This window comes from Durio zibethinus, chromosome 1, assembly GCF_047325235.1.
Source record: "Durio zibethinus cultivar Kanyao isolate XHJ-2024 chromosome 1, ASM4732523v1, whole genome shotgun sequence".
In the NCBI taxonomy this organism is placed as follows: domain Eukaryota; kingdom Viridiplantae; phylum Streptophyta; class Magnoliopsida; order Malvales; family Malvaceae; genus Durio; species Durio zibethinus.
The window spans coordinates 1,558,757-1,583,704 of record NC_143162.1 but is presented as its reverse complement, the minus strand read 5'-3'; the positions used below and the strand labels follow the sequence as shown (position 1 = coordinate 1,583,704).

Genomic DNA, 24,948 nt, shown 5'->3' with positions numbered 1-24,948 from the left:
ATCCTGTTGGTGAGTTATGATAAAGACTATTCCCCACCGCTATCATGAGCTGTAATAGCAAAGATTGGTTCGGTGATGATGATTAATAAGTAGCTATTTGATGTTGGATTCGAAGACAGCGTGTGCCGTGTGGTTTCGAAATGTATTTTATCAGCAAGATGGAAGCAGCTATATCTCATTGAAAGGAGAGGATATAAGTTACTTCATTTTTACTTAAGCTTAAGATGGTTTCTGTCCTTCAGTATATCTTAATAGAACAAATTGTTACGAAGAAATTTAAAGATCTACTACAAGGCTGGTAGAAGCAACCAGTGGAAGATTCTTCAATGGCAAAACGTGAGCACCATGAATTTGAAACCTTTATTTGCCAAATGCTGAAAGATCTGCCCGTTGCCCAAAGTTCAAAATGTGTTGAAAAGGGCTTTAAAAATTGCTCCAAGTTGTTTATTCGAAGGAGCAAAGAATGAGGCTAACCAACAGTTTGGTCTCCCCTTCCAGCTGTGGTAAGGAATGATGTGCAAATGTTGAAACCATAGCTTAGTTGCAGGCGAAACCGCCTAGCTTAGAATGGAAAAAATGCTTCATTGAAAGTAGAGAGATGGGCCATTTTGTCTCTTCTTTCAAACTTTCATAGGTTTTCTGGAGTGGATTAAAGGACCCTTTTCCCTTTGCAGTCTTTTGATGCAGCTGAATTTTAGGGTCCAAATTTTGCGTTTGGTGTTTAATTGGGATCTAGGGACAGCACAATGTTTAATCTCATATTGTTAAAATTGTTAATGAAAATAATACTTGTTCCCTCTTTAACATAATGTTTAGATGTGTGATATGTCAAGCTCATGTCTTTAATGTTTTAATTTTTCTCTTTGATGTATGATATATCAAAATCTTTATTAGGTGAAAATTTTTCTTCAAAGAGAGAGAGAGAGAGAGAGAGAGAGCATCCTTAACTAGATCTGGATTATGGGAAAAGAATATGCATAATAGCTATGGGCCTAATACCTTTATTGTTTTGACGGGAAAGGTCAGACGAGGCGTTTGTTTATCTAGGTTTGTACTGTCTCTTGAATTAAGCAACAGTATAACTTGGTGTATAAACCCCGGACAGTAAGAAGCTTTGCTGGATTGATGATTCTATTTCCAACCCAACATTTTTAATTTTTTATATTATCATCAAATGACTCAAAAACAAAATGATTATACCCAATTAGTGATTCATATTTTCATATGATAAAGGTGCACATTATGAAATTCTTTTGCAGTCTTTGAAAAACGTTTAAGCCTATCCATCAATGTACCTAAAGCCAACCAAACAAACCTAAAATCCAGTGGTGCCCATCACACATGTACATAAAAACCCAAAAAGACCTAAAATACCCCTTGATTGAAACATTTTGGAACATTACTAATTTTTTTTTAAATGGGTTTATATATATTTTTTTAAAGATGGTGACATCACAACTACATGCTTGGAAACATTCCCTGGTTTTATTTTTGTTTGTGTAAGTAAGTGATCTCCCATGAATCTGTAAATGCAAGCAAAGCCTTTGCATTTTACGTTGGTCTTTCCCACACCTCACACTGTCCACTTGAATTTATTATCTTTCATCCCCTCTAAGCTATGTTTCTTTTTTTTTTTGGGGGTAGAATTCTTTTAATCAAATTAATCAACTTTCCAATAAGATATTACAAGTATTAATTGGATTCCTGTGTTAGCTAATTCTTGACTTTGTCCTTCCACCACTTGAGTCTTCTCTTCCCCATTTCATTAATTAATTTGGTAAGCAAGTCATCAACTTTTTAATTATCTTATAAGTATTGGATGTTGCTTTTACTTCAGTTTGTCCATCAACTTCTATCTCTTTTCTCTTTCTCTTTCTCTCTTTCACTCATATTACACTGTGATATCATCATTGTCAAATTTAGCTTTACTCAACTTTGTGTGTTTCTCTTTTACCTATAAGATCATTACATTGTTTTGGAGAGCTGCAATAGTCTCAAAGCTTCGATCTTTTTCAACAATTTTACTCTGTATTTAACTTCTATCTTGGGTAGCTGGGTTTTTTTTTTTTTTTTTTTTCTGCCTTTTCTGCAAATCTTCTTTCTGTTCGTTCTTTGTCTTTGCTTCAAATTTTGGAACTTGGCTTTTTCTTTGCTTATTAACTTGTTTTAGCTAAGATTTCTGAAATGGGTTTTTATTTTTATTGATGAACAAAAGACTGGATCTTTCATCTTTGTTCTTTTGAAGGTCTCCATGGAGAGTGATAATGGTGACGGCAAGTCCAAGATGGAAGACTATGAAGTTGTAGAACAGATTGGAAGAGGAGCTTTTGGAGCTGCTTTTCTTGTTCTCCATAAACTGGAGAAAAACAAGTATTTTCTCCTTATTTTGTTTCTAGTTGCAACTATTTTTTCCCCTCACTTACCTTGAGGCTTAATCTTAAGAGGAACATTCATTAGAAAAGTTTGAGGAAATGATATAAAGTTTCTTTTTTTTTTTTTCATAGTTCCAGGCAATAAATTTCCATGGGATTGTTAATGGTAGGTTGTTTTAGTTATCTTACTAATGATTTTCTGAAATGCAAAAATCAAGATTTTCTGTGATTGGTCATGCAACAAAGCCAATATTCTGAATATGTGGCCTTAATTTCATTATTGTAGCTGTCGGCACGGTTCCTCGTCTTTTAGCAATTATTGACTTTAGCTATCATTTTGTATTATATCTTTTACTTTTCTTATTTTGTTAGGTATGTGTTGAAGAAGATTCGCCTGGCCAAGCAAACAGAGAAGTTTAAGCGTACAGCGCACCAAGAGGTCCTTTCTTAAAAAAATTTCCTCATGGGAGTTGTGGTGAAAGTTGCATAGATTATTCCATGTGAATTAGGATTTAGATATTTTAATGTTGATTAACCACATAGCTTTTTGTTCTTTTCCGGTCCTCTTGGTCATGAAATTAGCTAGACCAGTTAAATTTCACTTTCAGTATCTTTGTTGTGTTCAGTTTCTTATGGTTGAATGAAATGCTGACTCTAGGATCTTAATTTAGGAAAAGTTTTGGTTGTGGTGTGTCTATGTTTTGTTCAACAATCAAACTTTTTATTCACGCGATGACCCCTAAGTCGCACATCTTTATCTACCCAATAGGATGTTCCATGCCCTGAATTGGCTCCATTTTCCATCCTTGTGGCCTCTTTGAAGGTTGTGATCTTCATTTTTTTCCTTTTAGGGCGAGTTATATTTTTATTTACAAAGACTATATGGATATGTTTCACATATTCTCCTGTTAGATGTGACCTCTTTGGTCTTTCTGATAATAAATTATTCACACGTAAAACACATTCCTGGAAACTGAATACAAGCAGTCAATCAATGGAATCATAAAAAACTGGACAGCGGGAAACAGTCTGAAATTATGTTCATACTGGTATGACAATCCAATTGCCACTCTCAACCCCCCCCTTTTTAACCATATTTGTCCATTAGTTATGGTGTCTGCGAGGGTATCTTCTCTTTATTTGGGTGGAATATTAATCTCAAATAATCAGTAATCTCATATGTAGCATATATGTATTATCTGCCAAACTAGGGAATAGCCTTCTCATCTGAACATTTTGGGTTTGAAGATTCCTAGTTGATTGAGAAAGGATTTATTATAGTTAGGCAGAAATGTCTTCACTTATCCAAAAATAAGAAAGACCCTCAAAACTACATGTAAAATTGATGCCAAATAAGACAACAAAATGTCTAGATAGCTTATTCTTTGATATCTAAATATTTTTTCACATCTCAAACCCAAAACACCTTAATTCATCTCTAGGCAGTCTATGTTTGAGAATGTGTCTCTCAAGATGTGCTTTTGTTGCATTGCAGATGGAATTGATTGCAAAATTGAATAATCCATATATTGTCCAATACAAAGATGCTTGGGTCGATAAGGTGAAAGGATTATATCACTATTTTATATTGACATTGGATATTGCAGAGTTGCTGTGCAATATTTTAATTTATATTCTTGAGACCGTGACTGACTCTTCAATAATTTTTTAATTTGTCTTCATGCTTCTTAGGGCAGCAACAGTATATGCATTGTAACTGGCTACTGTGAAGGAGGAGACATGTAAGTTACCACAAAAAAGAGTCATTTGTTAATAAGATTATGATGGAATATCCAAGTTCTTTAAGCGTCTTTAGCACTTTCTAGGGAATTTTTATGCTCATAGACTGCAGTAGTATAAATTTTTGTCTTTTTATGTGAGTGGAAAAACTTCCTTAATTATTGTGAAGTAACATAATTTATCATCACTAAAGTTAACTAGTAGGATTTTATGGTCAGCTGTAGATGTAAGTAACATAAATTTATCTTGGCAGATTGGTTAAGAAGTGATTAAAAAACTGAATATTTCTTATCTTCAACTTTTTAATCTTTCAACAGAAACAGTCGAGATGAAAAGAATAATTTCTCACCAGTAAAGTTAATGAGTGGGATTTAATAGTCAGCTGTATTGTATGTTTTATTGATTTTCTGCTTTTATTTGATTACAATGTAACTAAATAGTGATTCAGGAAGAAAAAAAGATAGCAGATTCTGTCTGATGCTTATGAATGACTAATTGGGGCACTGACATTTTTTGTTGGAATCAGGGCTGAGCTTATTAAGAAGGCCAGAGGTATGCACTTTCCTGAGGAGGTAATACAATATTCCTACAATTGAACTACTTATATACAAATGCTAGAGATGGTATTCACCCTTTTATTGTTCTCTTTGGCTCCCTAGAAAATCTGCAAATGGATGACTCAATTGCTGTTGGCTGTGGACTACCTGCACTCAAACCGTGTTCTTCATAGGGATCTGAAAGTACTTCTTCTATCTTCATCCCTATTATGAAGAAAAACTCATAAATAATCGCGCTAGGCTCTAACTTCTATTTTATCTCAGTGTTCCAACATATTCCTTACGAAGGACAATGACATCAGGCTTGGTATGAAGGCAAAAGGATTACTGTAAAAAGACTCCTTTTTTTGATGTCAGGTTTGCCCTCCTTTTTTTGATGTCTTCTAAGATATGTATGTCTTATATGGACTGTACAGGTGACTTTGGACTTGCAAAATTACTTAACACAGAAGATCTTGCTTCCTCGGTATGTACTTGCGCTAATCCTATTTAGCAAATTTTCTTGGAAAGTTTTCCTTAAAAAACCTTTGATTCCTCAAATTTAGGCTGTGTTAGAACTCCACCAATGCAACAAGCTTTTATTTGCAAGTACTTCTAATTTATTTCTGGTTGGAATAGAAACAGTTATTTTTATTAAATGTCTTGGTATTTTTGGTTATGGAATTTGGGATTCACTCAAATTCTTTTCTATAATCTGGAAATTCTCAATAGGTTGTTGGCACACCCAACTATATGTGTCCCGAGCTCCTGGCAGATATACCTTATGGCTATAAATCTGATATATGGTCACTTGGTAAGAAGTTCAAAGCATGATTGTGAGATACAAAATCTGTTATACTTTTAACTAGGAGTGACATAAACTCATTATTCCAGGTTGTTGTATGTTTGAGATTGCTGCACATCAACCAGCATTTAGAGCTCCTGTGAGTTTTTTTAACATGAGCAATATGACATTACCTCAGTATTCTTTGACTACCATCAAGTTGTGTGTGAATTATTTTACTATGGATTCTATAGTAAACTAAAGTCATTGACAACTCAACAGGATATGGCTGGACTCATTAACAAAATCAACAGATCCTCCATTTCTCCTCTCCCAATTTTGTATTCCTCCACACTGTAAGCATCTTCTTCCAACTGATTATATATACTAGATGTTTCTTGATGACCAATCTCATCCATATAATCATTCTTGGACGTATTAACTTAACATCACTAATCATTGTTATTTCATTTCATTTTAAAAAATCTAATGTATGTAGAAAATGAAATAACTACATGTTTCAGGAAACAAATAATCAAGAGTATGCTAAGGAAGAACCCAGAACTTAGGCCAACTGTGAGTGCAAGTGACCCTGTATTTAGCTTTCTAGTTTTAAACACTACTTTCCATACTGATCCCTGAGCATTCTGATGTTTTAGGCTGCTGAACTCTTAAGGCACCCTCATTTGCAGCCTCATCTCCTTCGCTGCAGAAACCTGTCTTCTGTTTATCTTCCAATAAAGCCCACAAACAGCACAAAGGAGAAGTCACCTAGAAAATCATTGTCCAGCAAACCTGCCATTGCAAAGGACAGGGTGTTTAAAGATGCTGGGGTATCAAATGGACAAGAAAATATACAGGCATTTCCGAGAATGGCAGATTTACACTTAAGCGGTTCTCCAACCTGTGACAAGCAAACATCCACAGCTAGTACAGAAGACAGCCTTGTCACTAAGAGGGTTGATCCTACTAGCTGTGCTGTCGAAATTTCTAACTCTATAAGTGATTCCAAAGACATATCCACTGATTCTGAAGTGAGTGTTAGCAATGGAGACAAACAGGCTCAGTTTAACATCAGTCCTCAAAAGGATGCTGATGTGGAGTCAACTTCAGAGATGGCATTCAATTCTCAGCATGATGAACAAGAAGAACCCACTTCTGAGATCATTCAAAATTTACAGGATGCTGATATCAAGTCTGTAAGTCGAAAAGATGAAGAGACTTTTTGTGACATGCAGGTTCTCGAAGAAGCAGCAAAAGAGGTTCTTGACGTGCAGGTTCTTGGTAGATCAGGGGATTCCAGTAAACTAACAATTTCCAGTATAAGCTGTGATGATAAAATTGGGTTCCCTGATGATGGAAGTTCATCATCTACTGTTTATGAGACTGACGTAGAACGAAGATGCTCTTCAAATAAAACAAGTAGTCCTAATGCAAAAACAGAAGGTGCCGACACCAACTACTTGTCATCAGAAAGTAATGTACTTCCATGTAAAGATGAAGCAGGAGCAACATCAGAGAATAATACTACCTTTCAAACAGAGAAAGATGGTGCCCAACCGATTCAATTGACACCAAGTGATGTGTCGTTACTGAGTAGACTTACAGCCTTGAGTGGTGATGAAATTAGGAGTGTGTGGGAGAATCCAAGTCAGCAAAGAGCTGATGCTCTGGAGTCTTTGCTTGAGCTATGCGCCCGGCTTCTTAAGCAAGACAAAATTGATGAGCTTGCTGGTGTGCTACGACCATTTGGGGAAGAAGTTGTCTCATCAAGAGAGACGGCAATTTGGTTAACAAAGAGCCTCATGTCTGCCCAAAAGTTCACGGGAGGAACCTGATGTTCATGATTTGTGCTTGGCATTAATTTATTCATTATTGCGAGAAAATGGTTTTTTGCTTTTTTTTTTTTTTTCAAAATGTCTTGACATAACGTGTTTGTTCAGAGTGGTTTGCTTGAAGAGAAGATAGTAAAGAAATGCAGATTGTTGGCTCACGGGTGGTTTTGATGGAAATATTGAAGCCATTCTTAGTACTTTTCAATGTTCCAAATCAAATTTTTGTTGGATGCTATGGAATGAGAATTTATCAAAATCAAAATCCAGAAACAATAATTCTTAAAATCAAATCCGCAAACTATAATCAACTCAGAAGTCAGGAGTAACAATCTCCATCCAATATGCATGCAGTGACAAGCTCATGATTTTGAATTTCTTTCCAGCTCAAGAAAAGGCATCAGGTTTTAATATGATTAAAGCTACCTGTCAAATTCCAGACAACTCCGAAGCAACTCTTAATGGCATGATTTTCTTTTGCTTCCAACCTCCATAAAATTCGTTCTTCTTTCTCTATTATAGGTGTTGCTGAATTATGTTTCTAATCTTCCAATCTACCAAACATTGAGCGCTTCTCATAGATAGCAGTTCCTGATAGATGGAGCAATTTAGCCTTTGATATATATATAGAACCCTTCATTTTTTAAAGGAGATGTAAAAGTTGATCTGAATTTGATAATATTAACCTGGCATCTAATGACCTTAATTTGCTTAATTTTCAGAAACATAAAACATAAAAATAACTTTTTATTGCAAAGAATCATAAAAGGAATTCATATTGTCATATATAAAAGAAGTGAAGAAAGAATCTTCAATCAATTGAACCCAAGCAAATAAATTTGAGCCTAATAATTAGGTTACATTATTAATCCTCCACCTTCTTGTACAATACATATGTTTTCATAGATTTACTGCAGGTAGTAAGCGAAAAAAGATACAAGGGAGGCCCCGACCAAGGACCCAAGAACAGGCAAGGGTGAGGATGCGGCGCTGGAGGCTGGCCCTGGGGCAGCAGCTGGGGCGTCAGTGGAGGCCATGACTGCGCTCATGGAAGCGGCGACAACAATGACAGCGCAGGAGATCTTCTTCATGTCCATAGTGATCAAGAATAAGCTAAAAGAGACCTGCCTTTATTCGGTGACGAAAATGTGATTTCGTGATTTTATTTTCTTTATTATTATATTTCTTTTTTGCAGGTCTGAATGAGAACGAGGGCCAAGGGGGGTTTTAAAGGTGAATCCAAGGCTATTTTTAGGAAGCAACGGTTGTAGTCAGCCTAAAAAAGGGCTTTACGTGTTTGGTTTTGCATGGTTTGAGGACTGAGATTGGCATGCCAGATTTGGAATAATTTGCATCCCTGAATTTGTGATGGATTTTGTCAAAACCAATAAAATCTTGCTCCTTAAATTTTGCATTTTCTGTTAAAACATAAAGACAATATCAATTTGAAAAATGCCTTATATAAATTTATTACTCATTTGATTATTTTCTCTTTTGTATTAAAAAAATATTATATTTTCTTATATATATATAGTTAACAATTAAAATTTGATATATTCCCACATAAATAGCTAGATAGCTTGGCCTGCCAGGTTTATTTGATGCAGAACCAGCTGCAGTATAATAATTTTTATCAAACTGTCCCTTCCATATGCTTAATTTCCAAGATACATGATAATCTGGTGCGCTACCAGTCTTTCCTTCAAGCACTCAAAATTGTTTTTTGATCAATTAAACTTTAATTAGACCAAATATCTATAAATCAAATTACCTCACAAATTCTTTTCAGTTTTGCCCTTGTGGGAATTGCCTTTTTTACTATAGTATGTATTTGTAATTTTCAATTATAAAAAGTCCCAGCTTTCACCTAAAATTTGTTGTTTCTAGTACTATTTCTCTACAATATAATGACTAAAGAGTTTGCACCAATGGTGGATGCCATGTTTGTTTCGAATACTTGAAGTTTCCTATATTAATATTCAGATTTGACAAAGTAAATAAAAAGGAACAATCCAGTCCAGACAAGACATGGTCCACAGAAAGTGACAGGTTTTGTAACTTCAAAGTAAAACAGATGGAAACTCAACGGCTAGTTTTCCTCGATAATATTTTTCCAACGCGTTGCCCTTCAACAATGGCTGCTTACCTTCTTTTTTGGGGTACACATACACACACACCCACCTAATTTCATAATTAACACAGTTAAAGCAAAGACATCTCACCTTAGCAATTGTTAATCATTATTATCATTGGTTGCCTGTGATTATTATAATAATCAATCAAGGACACATTCCCATTGCAATGGAAGTGGAAGAGATTGATGATGCATTAGCCATTTTGATGAAGGAACCTTAAAGAAGTCAACTTTTCTTAATAATTTAATTAGAATCATTATTTTGTATTTATTATTCAAATTAAAATAATTATATGACAAATACATGATTTTAAACACTGTTGGTACATACTATAAATAGATTGGAATATCCCCAAGTGATTTTAGATTCGAAAAATTAATTATGATTTGGATTATTTTAAACAATGCAATTAGTCTTTTTGATATAATAATGGGATTATTTTATAATAAATCATAATTTTATTCATCCATTCGATGTTAATTGGTTTTTCATCGATGTAGAAAATGAAAGAAAGAAGAAAAGAACGGATAAAACTTAAAAGAAATAAAAAAAAGGATTGGGGGTCCAAAACCTTCATGTGTCCCACGTATCAAACTGAAAGTTCAGAAAATTTTACAATTACTCCCCAACAAATTTAGCTGGCCAAAAGGGAATTCTCACCGGTAAGAAAACATTCATAAAAATAGAGTACCCGAAGCCACACTAGAATTCCTCCAATTGCTTAGTCCCAAAATCAAGTTTAATATGCTACAGAACGTTTTGTGGGTGTCCACAAGCCGTAACCTAAAAGGCATGGGAAGGAAATTTGTTACTATAAGTTTTCACATTCGTGCATCCGAAATTTGATGGCAATTTCACATAACAAGGAGACACCTATAAATTCTAAGCTTAGTACATTTCTACAATTCATACATAAAACCAAACAATTCTAACCTCAATTTCTCTTCTCTCTCTTTTGTGTGTGAATTTAGTGTCAAGCGTCAATGGCACGGTTTGGGACCTCTGCAGCTCACATTGTGATGGCAATGTTTGTTGTGGCACTGTTTCATGTATCCGGGATCATGGCACAGGATACCGCTCCATCTCCGGCGATGGACACCGGAGCAGGGTTTACTTTGCCGGTTACCGGTGTGTTGGTATGTTCTTCCATATTGGTATCTTTAATTGCTCTCTTGTTGCAGTGAATTAAAAACTTTCAAGACTATGACATGCCACCCTTTCACTTACTGGTGATGATTTCATGAGGAGAGACCTCTATTCTGCTCGGATTATTTTTAATTTCTGTTTTCAAATTTTCACAGATCTTTGTGTTTTATTAGTGGAATATATATAAACTTGATTTTGTAATGTAATTGCTGTGATTGATTATCATACATAAATAAAGGGGAGTGATCCTATTTCTTTTGTGTCATGTTACGCTCAAGGTGTGAAATTGAAATGGTACTGAAATTTTGCAAACCCTACAATCTGCCAATTGCAAATTTGTTAATAAATTACCGTTCTTAAGATTTACAAGCAAATGTGAGGAGTAAACACTTCTTTCCCTTAGATAATATATATATTTTTTATAAATATCAATGGCGATCTCCGTTGTATCTTTTACAATTTAATGGGATGTTAAGTAATTTTATCTCATTCTATAAATTTCTTTTTGTTCATGGCAAAATTGGAACTCAAACCCTTTAAATTTGAAATCTTAAGGTTTTTTAACTCTTACATTAATAATGATCGAAAAATATAAGAAAAATTTTTGGTCTTTAATTTGCATTTAAATAAAATTTTAACTTTAAAAAAGAAAAAACAAAGACAATAAAGGAAACGAAAAAATATTTACATGAAATTTTATAAGTGAAATTTATGAAATTTCTTATTAAAAATGAATAAATAAAAATTAAAATTGAAAAATCAAAATTAATAGATTAAAAGATTTTATTACATAAATCAAGCATGTAAAATTTGAAAAAATTTTAATTAGTAAAAATATTAACAGAATTTTTACTGTTGAATAAAATCTATAAATTTAAATTATAAATAATATTTTTAATTTTTTTTACATATTATTGATTTTTGCTTTAAACTTTATTAATCAATCGATTTGAATCTTTAAATACACAAAATTAAATTTTAGAGATGAAAATTGCACATTAAGCTAAATTGAGGTCTTAATTTGCAACTTTTACCTAAAAATTAAAGATTAAAATGTTCTAAAAAATCTCCATCGAGCAATATACAAAACCACGGAAATGTTCAAGGTCCTTATGTATTCGTTGCATCAAAGAAAGAGGGAAATAGTTCCAAGAATCAAAATAGATGGCTACGCCGGTTGAAACAAGTAATTAAAATTTTGGATTTTGATGTAAAATATTTAAGTTTAAATTCTTACGATTTTGAATTGCGGGTCTAAAAATTTTCAAAAAATTTATAATTTTTTTTGTATATTAACTACTTACCTAATTTTAAAGATAAAATAATTTTCCTTGCTTTTGTTAGCTAACGTGGGGCAATGAATTTCTTAAATGCAAGATTTGGGTTGCTTCCCATATGTAAATACTCGATAAACTTACCAATCTTTGAATGCGTAAATTGCTATTTATTTCATTTTAGGTGTTTGAAATAATAAAGGATTTGGATTTTTGAAGATTTGGGTGCGTGAACTTGGAAAAGCCGACTACGTATGAGGTGAATGTATGTTATGAATTAATCGTCGGCTTTAGGCTTTCAACCCAAGCTTCGTCCAAATTCCAACCCAACATTACATGAGGGCTTCCATGTGGTTTACCGACATAGATTCGGACGACCAACTGCAAGCAAAGGTGTCAATCTTCTATTGGCTTCCGCCCACAGACAGCAAGAACTTTCAACTTCACACCACACAACACAACACAACACAACGCAAGTTCTTCTGTCCTACTCACGCACCTTTTTAGCTGTTATGTGAACGTTACCCAGCTGTCACTCTCCTCTTCGTAGGCCCCACGCGCCGCTCACTTCTCCTATAAATACATTCTTTTCCCTTCCCCAACCCTAAACCAAAGAAGAGAAAAAGCCAAACAAACAAAATTCTCTCACAATTTCCAGAAAAGATATACAGTTTTTTTTCCCATCTTCTCTCTTTCAGCAATGGCGCAAGTTAGCATGTTGAAGGCTTTTTTGGTGGCTTTGGTCATGGCATTCTTAGCAGCCGCCTCGGCGCAGGTTAGTGAGGCGCCTTCTCCTGCCCCAGACGCTGGTGCTGGATTCTCAGTGGGCGTTTCCAGCATAGCTGTTGGCTTCTCTTTTATTGTTTCTCTTCTTGCTTTCTTGAAGCATTAAATTTATGGGCTTGTTTGGCTCTTCTATATTGGTTGTTTTTCATTTTCTAGATTCATTCTTTGTTACTTCATTGTACCATTGTAATGAAGTTGATTCTTTGAATATAGCAATTCTAGTGTGATTTTCTTTATTTTGCGAAATTATCTTTCTTTTTGGCAATATTAATCAAAGCAATATTCCAGTATTCGAGCAATTTTCACAAACATAATTTGATTATTGAATCCAGAGGCCCATGCCTGCAGAAAATTTAAGTTGAGATTTGGCTTTTTTAAGTAAAATTAAATATGTGATATTCTATAATTCAATCATTAAATTCTGTTTTATTTTTTGTTATTTGTTTTTAATTTTTCATTCAAAATTTTTTGCCCAACTTTTTCCTTTTTAATCTTTTTTTTTTTTGGCAAAAATAACAAAAAAGTAAAAAATATTTACCAAATGGTGCCTAAATTAAAACTTTTTGTTTGCTTATTAGCAAAAATAACCTTAATGTAATGCAGCTTTCTAAATTTACATAAAAAAAATTATATGCATCAAATAGTTTTTAGAATTAAAATAAATCTTAAAAAAATTATTGATTTACTTGCAGATAAGCAAATTGACACTGTTATTGATATGGATGAAGCAACCGGTCCATCTCTAAAATTTTGACCTCTTTGTTCAAAATTATATTTATTATCAAATATTAAAATTAAATTTCTTGGATTGATAAAAATGTTAAAAATATTTTTATATCAATATCTTAAAATTAAAATTAAATAAAATTGGTTATTATTTAAATATTCAAATTAAGCTGGCCTTATATCTAAAGGTCATGTCTTGGACCGGATTAAAAATGGGCTAGGCCCATGAGCCTAAAAATCTATCCAATTCCGATCAGTGAATAGATTGGGTTATGATTATTTCATTTTAATTATTAATAATACATTTTTCACTAATAAAAATATCTTGAAATTACACCTCAACACGATCACAATACTTTCCAATTAAGAGGTTTTGAATTTTAATTTTAACTATAATACTAACAAATGGTTAGCTCAATTAATTAAAATTTATCTATTTTAATATAAAAATTTTGAGTTTGAATTTTATATTGATAATTCATTGAGATTATCTTAAATGTATAATTTATAAATATTTATCTTAAATTATTAAATATGACATATCTTAACTTGAAAATTGAGTAACATATTTACTCTTGAATCTTTTTTTACCAAAAAAATATATATACAATGATAAAATTTACAACTATTTTTCTTTACGTAAATCAAATCCATGGAGTCATCCTTGTGCTAAAAAGAAGAAAGAAGCAAGATTAGTTGCACAATCTGGATCATCGAAGAAAATATACAGCATCATCAATGCATCAAGTCATCAGCATTCATGCATGGTCTCAAGCTCAAACAAAAAAAAAAAAACTTATTCAATTAATCACGTCATTATTCATAAAATTAAAAGGAGAAAATTAAATCACATATTCAATTACATTCTCTCCATTCTCTTTTTTTTTTTTTTAAACACTAAATATTAAAGTGTATTTTGAAATCTTATCTGTCATAAAGAAAGATAGTGCAACCTAAATTTGGTGAATTTTGGCTTGATCCGATCTCTTAAGATTTTTTTTTTTTTAAATTAGGTATCTGGTCAAGTCATATCGAATAATAGTAAAAAAATTTAAGATCAAGTTTTAAACAAATCTGACTCCATATATATAATTATTTTTTAATTAATTATTTAATTATATATTTTATTTAATTATATATTTATATTAAAAATATTTTATTAATTTCTTATCGAGTCATATATGAAAAAAATAAAAAAAAAATTATCAGATTAAATCAAGTTTAAGTTTTATTATAACAAAATTAAATCAAATTCAAAATAAACAAAAATTCATCTTATCTTTGCCCGTTACCATTTCTATACATGACACCCTTTCTTTTTAGTAGGTTTGACATATTTATTAGCTCAAAATTCAAATAAATTTGTTTTCACCGAATCTAGAAATGGTTGAACAGTTCCTTTCATTTTTTTTTCTTAGGGTTTGAGTACAAAGAAAGCAAAAATGAAAACATTTCTTTAGTCGTGCAATAATTCTTGTTATAATAACAAAATATAATGACTTTGACTAATTATTATTCTAAAAAAAATGTAATGACTTTAACAAAACTTCAAGGAAAACGTTTTCCAGGAAAATAAGACAGAGCTATAACAATCAAAGTTTCTAGAGTATTATAGGACTTTCTAGATGTGCCTTTCTTTGCAATCAGATTTTCAGTCGTTTTCTCTTTTATTAAAGTTGAATGACATTTCTCATTTCTTCTTTCAAGGATGTTTCGATTTGTGGTTAGGAGGCCTGGCCGCCTTGGCTTAACAGCACATGGCACATGGTGTTACTGTTGGGTAAGGTTTCCCATTCTTACATGAGAACATGTCAACCGACATCAACTTCAAACCTTGAAACAACAACTAAAACTCCCAACGTGTCCTGTTCCAACTGGCCGCCGCCCATTCTTTGAACCAAACAATCACCAACCACCCACAATTTGAGCTGTTCAAAGGCTCTTGTTACCACAGTCTACAAGCAAGCTGGTTCCACTTAATTTCTTAGGTCTACCACATTCCTATTATATATACACCCCACCCGAAATGTTATATCGCTACAACAGTTCAAGAAATTTTCCCAAACCAATTTATCATCTATTTGTTAATTAGTTTTTAGATATGGCAAAACTTTGCTTCTCCAAGGCCATTATGATCATTTTTGTTGCCGTTGTAGTCTCAGTAGCCACCACTGCATCAGCTCAGGGCAGTGCATTGGCGCCTGCCCCGCCAATGGACACCGGAGCCGCCTTCTCTACACCAGTTTCCGGTGTTGCTGTTGTATTCTCTCTTATTATTTCTCTTCTTGCTCTTATGAAGAAGTGAGTTACATTGGTTTTTGATAATTTATTGAGTGATTGTATATTGTATTGAATTTATTATTATTAATTTATTGTATTGACTATTTGATTAGTAATGAATAATTTCATTGGAATAAAAGGCTTATGATTTTGATTATACTTATTATTGTGTTGGTTCCTCTGCTTTTGGTAGCATTTAAAGAACGATCTCAAAATATAGACTTCAATTTGCAAACTCTTAAAACGGGTAAAAAACAGAGCATTGTAATTAGTGGATTGCTTTAATAATGCAATGAGCTGCCATTAGTGGCCAAGACGCCTCTATTTAGTGGTTGCTCAAATAAAGAAATAAGCATCAATTAATGGCCAAAACACCATTATTTAATGGGTTATATTTTATTTTATTTTAATAAAATAAGTATAAAAGCATCATTATATTTGATTATAAATAGTCATACTTTGATGAAGTGAATACAAGAAAAAAAATAGATATTTTTTTTTGTTTGACAGAGAATTAATTAATCCTGGCTATAAATACTCTATTATGTACTAAACGTAAGATATAAACCGTGAAAATCAAAATTTTCTGAACAATTGATTTTGTTTTAAATTAGTTAAATCAAGTTTGAGTTTCCACTCTGAACAATTCATTCATACTTTTTAGGAAAAGATTTATAGGAGATTTTATACGTAAAGTTTATTAAAATTTTGAAGTTTTTTATTAGAAACGAGTAAATTAAAATTAAAATCAATGAATTAAAAAATCTTATCATATAAATTAAGTGTGTAAATTTAAAAAAAAAATTAATAAATTTTTGATATATCTATTGAATAGATACTTTTTAGCAAAAATATTAATAGAATTTTTATCATTAAATAAGTATTGATTAGATTTAGATTATAAATAATATTATAGTAATATTTGTACATATTATAGTAAAATTTGGAGTATGAAAATTTAATATGTTCTTGAAGAACTAAGAGGTTCTAGAAATTCTTAACAATGTCTTAGATAAACCTCAAGAGGGAATACTGTCCAACTAGTATTATGTATAATGTAAGAATAATAGGGAATTCATTCATTTGTATTAATAGTTTCAATTGATGACGAATAAAAAATACTATTCATAATTGATTTCTCTACATATGATTATCAAAGTTAATTAAAATTTTATTTTAAAAAGGTTTTTTAATTTAAATGTTTTATTTTCATCAGAATTTTATAACATTTTTAAGTAAAAAAAGGCTAATGATAAAATAAGCCTTTGATCACTCAATGCTTTATTCTTTTATTTGAAGTGATTAATTAAGAGACCTTGAAAATCATATCACTTGTAATTATTGATATCATAATTAACAAATCATAATTCAAAATTATGGAAGATTTATCAAACTACTCCCTTGGTCTTAAAATTATTCTTTTATTGACTTTTTTGATCAAACTAATTCACCTTTGACTGTTACTTTTAATAAAATTATAAAATTAAAACATTTTTAAAAATAAGATTTGCAAATTTTGAATTTCAAAATTTTCAAAATGTATTTTTTAAAATTTAATTCAATATAATATTTTAAAAAATAAGGTCAAAGATGAGTTGCTTTGACAAAGAAAGTTAATATAAGACAATTATTTTGAGACAGAGAGAATACATATTATGTGGGGTTTACACTTATAAATAGTATATATTTGTATAAATTTTTTTTATTGTAAATGAATAATTTCATGATTATAAGAAGAAGAATTGCATTTGAAATACTTAAGCTAAAATAATAAAAAAGTTTTTGAAATATTATAATAAGAGAACTTATTTATATATAAATTAAAGGATAAAGGCTTATTTGAGTGCAAATTATAGGTTAAAGGCTTATTTGAGAGTAATAAAAATATTAAAATTTATTTAAATAAAGTGATAAAGTCCAGAGATTTTTTTTTATTTAGACCAAATGCTTATGATTTAAAACTAAATATGAATAGAAAGTGCTGATTTGACTAATAATCTTATTAATTAATAGATGCATACTAGTATCCCTTGTCATCCATGTAAACAAAAATTAAACGATGCTACAAATACACATATATTAATTTGATGACATAAATTAGATAAATAATTTTGAAGCGTCTTTGTAATTTCAAACCTATAGTTTTTTTGGATTAATTTCTCATTTGGATCCTAAACTATACTATTTTATTAATTTGGCACTCAAATTATAAAAATTCTTAATTATGTACCTTCTAGAACACAAGATAAATTATTGATAGTTAAAAGACAACTAGAGATTTGAACTTAAAAATAATTTGATCTCAATTGCAGTGAGAAAACAAGAACGCTGCAGGCGTTAGAAAGATATTAAAACTGTGAAGTGATGATGAGAAAGATCCAGAAAAGCTTAACTTCGGCTCAGTTGTCAAGTGCCTAAACAAGGATAAAGAAATTAAAAGAGATGGATCCATTGGGTCATTAGGAAATCATAAATAAGAACACGTTATAATTTCGTAACAGCATTTGCATCATTGTGACCAAGGCATTGCAAGATAGGTTTTATATGTGTTGTGTATGGATTAATGGGTTTTCTTATCATTTAAATTTCTTCTTATGTTTAATCAGTTTTTTTACATATAGCAAAAATAAAAATATAGTATATATATAGTAGTTTCGTTTTCTTCGGGTGGTCTTCTTATTGTTTGGGATTGATGTGGCTTTAGGATAATAAGTGTCTCAATTAGAAGAATTTGATGAATGTTAGAGGGCTCTGGATTAGAGTCAGTTTTGAATTTGTTAATTATATTTTTGCTCTATGTTATGGGGAAGGATGGGTATTATTATACTGTTTAATCCCAGGTGGGAAGTTTGGGGTGTGTGACTAATGGAGTGGGTTTTAGTGACTTCTATGAGTTTATACCATCTTGCCAGCTAATTGATTTACTTAGATGGGAAGAATTCTTTCTTGGTTTGGATATGGGAATAAAAATAATTGGAAAGATAGGTTTTTTGTTGCTCAAAGTCTGTTTTCTTGTAGATTTAGCGGGCTATATATATAATTTATATGTTGAATCTGTAAAATTTGTGCTTTACTTTATGTCGTTTATTCTCACTTGCAATCTCGGACTGTTGATCTCCATTAAATAAGCACTGATAAGTACTGATTTTATCTACCATTCAATAATTTTTCTTGACTTAATGTTTCCCATTTCTTCACGTTGTTTCCAATTGACTTTGATAAAAGAAATAAAGAAGAAAACAAGTAAGATGCCATTTCACAGCACCACTGATCAGTAGAAATATGATCTTGTTTTCTTAGTTCTACATCCTGATCTGATAAGACACGCCATTAGCCATGGATGGTGTTCTTTATAACTATGCCTCCTTGCTATTTGTTTTGTTTATTTGCAGCTATATCGTTAAGACCATCACTAAAAAACTGTTCAGTTACCGCACTGGAGTTCGAGTTCAACACCCTCCCAGCCCACCAGCTCTACCCATCATCGGCCACCTCCATCTCCTGGTAGGCTCCAGTTTTTCCAAGACAATACACAGCCTAGCTACTCGTCATGGTCCAGTCTTACAGCTTTACATGGGCGCATCAACATGTATCTTGGTTTCCAGTGCCGATTTTGCAAAAGAAATCTTGAAAACCCAAGAGCTTAATTTCGTCTCCCGTCCAGAATTCGCTTACTCTAATTACAGCATATATTTTGGGTCTGACTTTACTTTCGCACCCTATGGCACTCACTGGCGGTTTTTGAAGAAGCTGTGCATGACCAGGCTTCTCTCTACTTCGCAGCTTAATCAATTTATCCCTATCAGGGAGCAGGAGATCATGAAACTCTTGGAATATCTATTCTCGGTGTCTAGAGAAGAAGAGTCCTGCGATCTTGGTACGCCACTAACGACCCTGATGAACAATGTAATTTGTCGAACGGGGATGAGCACTAGCCTCTCGGATAATAATACTGATGAAGCTAAGAAGATTAAGGAATTGGTTGAAGAGATGCAAGTAGCTGGAGAAATGTTATGTGTTGGGGACATATTGGGTCCATTGGGAAAATTTGACCTTCTTGGTTATGGAAGAAAGCTTAAAAAAGCAATTGGGAAGTTCGATCAGTTGGTTGAAAACATTATGAAGAAACATGAAGATCAGAATGAAACAGGAGAGATTAGAAGTGGACAAGGGAAGGATTTAATGGATGTTTTGTTGGAAACTAGCAACGACCCTAGTGCCGAAGTGAAGTTAACCCGGAAAGACGTTAAAGCCTTCTTTCTGGTAAGTTCTTTTTTACTTTCAAGTTATTGAATTCAACTTCTCATCATTTTCGTTTAGCCCAAGAAGGGACAGGATGTATTACTTTTTTTTTTTTTTTACTTTTATTTTTTGAGCTTTTTCTAAACAATTAATTACTAAAAGCATGGCAATATCCATAGCTACTAGGAGTATACATTAAAATAAATCAAAGTGGGTTTACTATTCAAATTAAGGCTCAAAGTATATATTATCATGATACTTGATAAATTAGTTGCCCCCTTGTCCGCAAAAGGTTGTGAGATTTGAGATTGAAAATGTGGCCCAATAAAGGTTGGGAGAGAAATTTATCATGTAACTTGAAAATTACTAATGCTACGCAACGATAAGTCTCATTAGAGGATGCTAACTTTCCAGGACTTGTTTTTCGCTGGAACTAACACATCATCGGTGGCAATGAAATGGGCCATAGCTGAGCTGATAAACCATCCGCAAGTTTATAAGAAACTGAGACAGGAAATACAATCAGTGGTGGGGCATAGCAGGTTGATAAAAGAATCCGATGTGCAAAATCTCCCTTACCTACAAGCAGTTGTGAAAGAAACTCTAAGACTTCACCCTCCAACAATCACGACCATACGACAAAGCAGTGAAGATTGCAAGATCAATGGCTTTTATTTGATGGCTAAGAGTAGGGTCATAATCAACCTTTACTCCATCATGCGCGACCCAAGCAATTGGAATAACCCGGATGAATTTATTCCAGAGAGGTTCATGGCCAACTCCGATGATCTGAACTCTAATCTGGATTTTATGGAAATGAAAGGACAGAATTTTGATTACCTCCCGTTTGGGAGTGGCAGGCGTGCATGTCCTGGAGCATCGCTTGCCTTGACAATGATACATGCGACGGTTGGGGCATTGGTTCAGTGCTTTGATTGGAAAGTCAAAGATGGAGAATTGGTTGATATGAGAGAGGCGTCAGGGTTTGTCATTTCAATGGAAATGGCGAACCCGCTCGTGTGTTATCCAGTCACAAAATTTAATCCATTTAAGAAAGGTTAACTACGATGGGGTGTTTATCTTATTTTAGATTATCGTTTCCACGATCTTGCACTCTAAGTACATCTTTTATGTACGTTTATTTTCTTTTCCAAAACCCTCATGTAACTCGTTCATGTGTGAATGAACTCGAAAGGATTTGGTATAATTATGTCATGCTGTAAAAACAGTAGAATATGAATTAAATCAACTTAATTAATGTTGATTGTTTGTGATACATATATACACTTACTGTAGATAAGTTTAAGCTTATCTCCTGTTCAAGACTCAATCTTAATCTGCGATTTACATATAAACTACAACAATATTAGATTAGATTACATTTGGATAACTTAAGTTGCTAAGTCAATTGTGGACAAATTCTTGGGGTCGATCCTTAAACTGCTGCAGGTGCTGGGATGGATCATTTTGCAAAAGGATCGATTTGATCTGTTGCAGTTGGCTTAGCTGCAGTTGTACTGTTGCAGTTACTGATGCAGTTGATGGAGCTGCTGGGATGTCAACGACCAAACAAAACCACGTAATGATAAATCTTAAAAAAACACAATTTTAAGCATAAAGACTTGAAATTATAAAAGTATTAGTGTAATTATATCCTATGCCGGCTTTGATTTAATGGCAAGAAAAAAATTTTAAAATACTAAAATCTTATGTTCACGTTTCACTATTGTGTAGGTTTGATTGTTTAATCATATTATATTTTTTAGTTGATTATAACTTAATTATGATATAATAATTAATTATTCAATTGACTATATGAAAGCAAATTTTTGTTATGATTGAAATTAAAATAAAAAATTATATCATTCACTATTAGATATTGTCAAATTAATATATACTAGAAATGTACGTGCATGTTGTTACTAGGTATGTAAATGAGACTTTTGAACTCATATCTTAACATACGTTAATGTTATTATAATTACATTTTGTTTACAATGATAATTTTAATAAAAAATAAAATTGAAGTTAACAAAATCAAATATATCGAAAATGATTATTCATAGAACTACATAATTGCACCTATTCTTATTCTTTAATGTAATTGATATATTTTTAAAAATATTTATATTTAATATTTTATCGTATTTTAACACATTATAATATTCATTCGATCAAAAATACAATATTAATGCTCGTATTTGAAATTCTTTCGACTAATTCAATCTTTAATTAAAATTAGTTAATAAATTAATAATTTATATCATAATTTATTTGCTTTTATTGAAATATTTATATATAAGCATATATTATTTTTGTAATATAACATAGAACAAATGATCTTAAAATGACATTCATATTTTAGTGATTAATATTAAAGAAGAAATCAACTTCCACCTAATATAACATCGAACAAATGATCTTAAAATAACATTATAATAATTAATTTCAATAGATCAAAAAATGAGATTAAATCATATTTTTTAATTTATCTATTTTATCCTTTAAATCCATTAAAATCAATAATTTAAAAAGTATAAAACTAAAAAAAAAATTATAATGATATAAATAGATCTCTTAATATTAATTAAATATATATTTTTATGTATAACATAATCTAATAAATTCAAAACTCATGAGTATTTAAGTATACAAAATCTCTTTTTTTTTTTTAGTTCCTTTCCTTTTCTTTTTTTTTTTTCTAAAAATGTCTTTTCTTCTCCTTTTTAATACAATAAAAGGGAAAAATTGTACCTGGATTGTAAGCAATTACAACCGATTACACAATCTCTACTTTAATAATAACAAAACAAAAAAAAAATCACAAAGGGCTTAATTGGAGCTTAAAAAAAAAAAATCACATTTAAATAATGTTAATAAAAATAATAATTTCTATGAAGAGTTTGATTGACTCAATTAAAAATTGGGGCAGAGATCCGAAGAAACGGAGAAATTTACTACAATCAATAAGATTTTTCCAATCCTCCTTTAGAAAGAAGTAAATGATTTTTTTTTCCCTATTTGCAGGATTGCAAGAACCAAGAGATTAAATCTAATTAAGAAAAATTCTCGACTGACAATCAAACATATATTATATAATATTATATATACTTTTATTTTTTGAAATAATATATATTTATACTTTTTAAGTGCACTATACGTTAATGTCCTTAAAAACGTATGCAGGCCCGCAGTCCAACTTTTCAAGTTGACAAAAAATTATTTGTTTAGAGAAAAAAAATAAAGACAATTAAATTAAACTAGCCTATCTCATTGGCCTAGATAATAAATAGAATCTAAAGTCCTTTAGAAGCTGCTAATAACGGCTGAGACAAGACATGGCTTTTGCAACTGATGTTGTTATCTACTATGGCTCCTTGCTCTTAGTTTTGTTCCTTTCTAGGTACCTGGTTCAGATCCTGACTAAAAAGTTATCAAGTTATGGCACTGGGTATCAGCACCCACCAAGCCCACCGGCTTTGCCCATCCTTGGCCACCTTCATCTCCTGCTAGGCTCCAGTAGTTTTCCCAAGAAATTGCATAGCCTAGCCACTCATTATGGCCCACTCTTGCATCTTCAAGTGGGAGCTTCAGAATTTATCCTGGTTTCCAGTGCCAATTTCGCCAAGGAAATCTTGAAAACCCATGAGCTTAACTTCGTCTCTCGTCCACCACTTGGTTCCGGCTCTGATTACGATATATATTTTGGATCAGATTTTGTCTTCTCACCCTATGGCACATATTGGCGGTTTTTGAAGAAGCTGTGCATGACCAGACTTCTCTCTCCTTCTCAGCTTAATCAATTTCTCCATGTTAGGGAGCAAGAGATTGTGAAACTCTTGCAATCTCTGATGAAAATATCTAGAGAAAAAGATTTGTGTGACCTAGGTGCGGTACTAACCACGATGACGAACAACGTAATTTGTAGAATGGCGATGAGCACGAGCCTTTTAGATAATGCTGACGAAGCTGATAAGATTAAGGAGTTGGTTGCAGAGATTGCAGTGAATGGAGGGAAGTTTAGTGCAGGAGACGTATTAGGTCCCTTGGCAAAATTTGACCTGTTTGGTTATGGCAGAAAGCTTAAAAAAGCACTTGAAAAATTCGATCAATTGGTTGAGGGGATCATGAAGAAACATGAAGATAAGAATGAAGCAACAGCGAGGGATTTAATGGATATTTTAATAGAAACTTGCAACGACCCAGATGCTTAAGTCAAGTTGACCAGAAAAGACATCAAGGCCTTCCTCCTGGTAAGTTCCTTTCAACTTCTAGTTCTTTAAGTACAGTCATTGGTGTCAATGTATATATTAGTTTTTCTAAATCAGAGCCAAATTTTATTTTGATATGATGATTATGAAATGCTGATATAGGACTTAACGAAAGTTATGAATTTGCCAGGACGTGGTTATGGCAGCAACAGAAACAACCTCACTAGCAGTGAAATGGGCCATGGCTGAGCTGATCAACCATCCGCAGGTTTTCAAGAAACTGAGAGAGGAAATATATTCAGTGGTGGGAGGTGGCAGATTGGTCAAAGAATCAGACGTGCAAAATCTCCATTACCTACAAGCTGTTGTGAAAGAAACCCTAAGACTACACCCTCCATCAATCACGACCATAAGACAAAGCAGTGAGGATTGCAAGATCAATGGGTTTCATTTGAAGGGTAAGAGTACGATTATAATCAACCTTTACTCCATCATGCGTGACCCAAGTTCATGGAATAACCCTGATGAATTTATACCAGAGAGGTTCAGTAATCTGAACTCTAACGATCAGGATTATTTGATGGAAACGAGAGCACAGGTAAATTGTGATTACCTCCCTTTTGGGAGTGGCCGACGTGCATGTCCTGGAACATCCCTTGCCTTGGCATTGGTACATGCAACTGTTGGAGCCCTGATTCAGTGCTTTGATTGGGAGGTCAAAGGTGGAGAAATGGTTGATATGAGAGGGGCTTCGGGGTTTGCCATTTCAATGGAAATGGCAACCCCGCTTGTTTGTTATCCTATCACGCAATTTAATCCATTTGAAGAAAGCTAGGACGGACGAGTCACCGACTCACCGTTATAGTTTAAATCACTTCTTTATA

The 24,948-nt window shown here is 32.4% G+C and overlaps 3 protein-coding genes and 2 pseudogenes across 8 annotated transcripts; 4 read left to right on the top strand and 1 right to left on the bottom strand.

The window, feature by feature from the left end:
- The first annotated feature begins 1,459 nt into the window (after positions 1-1,459).
- LOC111311538 (serine/threonine-protein kinase Nek6-like) lies at positions 1,460-7,464 on the top strand. Of its 5 annotated transcripts, none has more exons than XM_022910997.2 (14): positions 1,460-1,503; positions 2,246-2,370; positions 2,745-2,811; positions 3,868-3,933; positions 4,065-4,114; positions 4,639-4,684; positions 4,772-4,852; positions 4,934-4,976; positions 5,086-5,135; positions 5,381-5,462; positions 5,543-5,592; positions 5,715-5,788; positions 5,957-6,008; positions 6,092-7,464. In XM_022910997.2, exons 2-14 carry the CDS (start codon positions 2,252-2,254, stop codon positions 7,268-7,270), a joined length of 1,959 nt encoding a protein of 652 aa, XP_022766732.2. In that variant the 5' UTR covers positions 1,460-1,503; positions 2,246-2,251; the 3' UTR covers positions 7,271-7,464. The 5 variants fall into 5 exon arrangements, with proteins under 5 accessions (XP_022766732.2, XP_022766731.2, XP_022766729.2 ...); XM_022910996.2 differs by having other exon boundaries at positions 1,498-1,777; XM_022910994.2 differs by lacking the exon at positions 1,460-1,503 and adding an exon at positions 1,841-2,028.
- Positions 7,465-8,027: 563 nt separating this feature from the next.
- On the bottom strand, positions 8,028-8,480 carry LOC111311539 (arabinogalactan protein 23 pseudogene; annotated as a pseudogene).
- A 10,330-nt stretch (positions 8,481-18,810) lies between these two features.
- Positions 18,811-21,153, top strand: LOC111312967 (3,9-dihydroxypterocarpan 6A-monooxygenase-like). The gene is made up of 2 exons (XM_022913756.2): positions 18,811-19,874; positions 20,268-21,153. Exons 1-2 carry the CDS (start codon positions 18,948-18,950, stop codon positions 20,913-20,915), a joined length of 1,575 nt encoding a protein of 524 aa, XP_022769491.2. The 5' UTR covers positions 18,811-18,947; the 3' UTR covers positions 20,916-21,153.
- A 1,702-nt stretch (positions 21,154-22,855) lies between these two features.
- Positions 22,856-24,371, top strand: LOC111310905 (3,9-dihydroxypterocarpan 6A-monooxygenase pseudogene; annotated as a pseudogene). The gene is made up of 2 exons (XR_016325927.1): positions 22,856-24,106; positions 24,255-24,371. The product of XR_016325927.1 is annotated as a 3,9-dihydroxypterocarpan 6A-monooxygenase pseudogene (transcript).
- Positions 24,264-24,899, top strand: LOC149520249 (cytochrome P450 705A1-like). Its single transcript, XM_089741307.1, has one exon. It carries the CDS (start codon positions 24,264-24,266, stop codon positions 24,897-24,899), a length of 636 nt encoding a protein of 211 aa, XP_089597433.1.
- Positions 24,900-24,948: the final 49 nt, after the last annotated feature.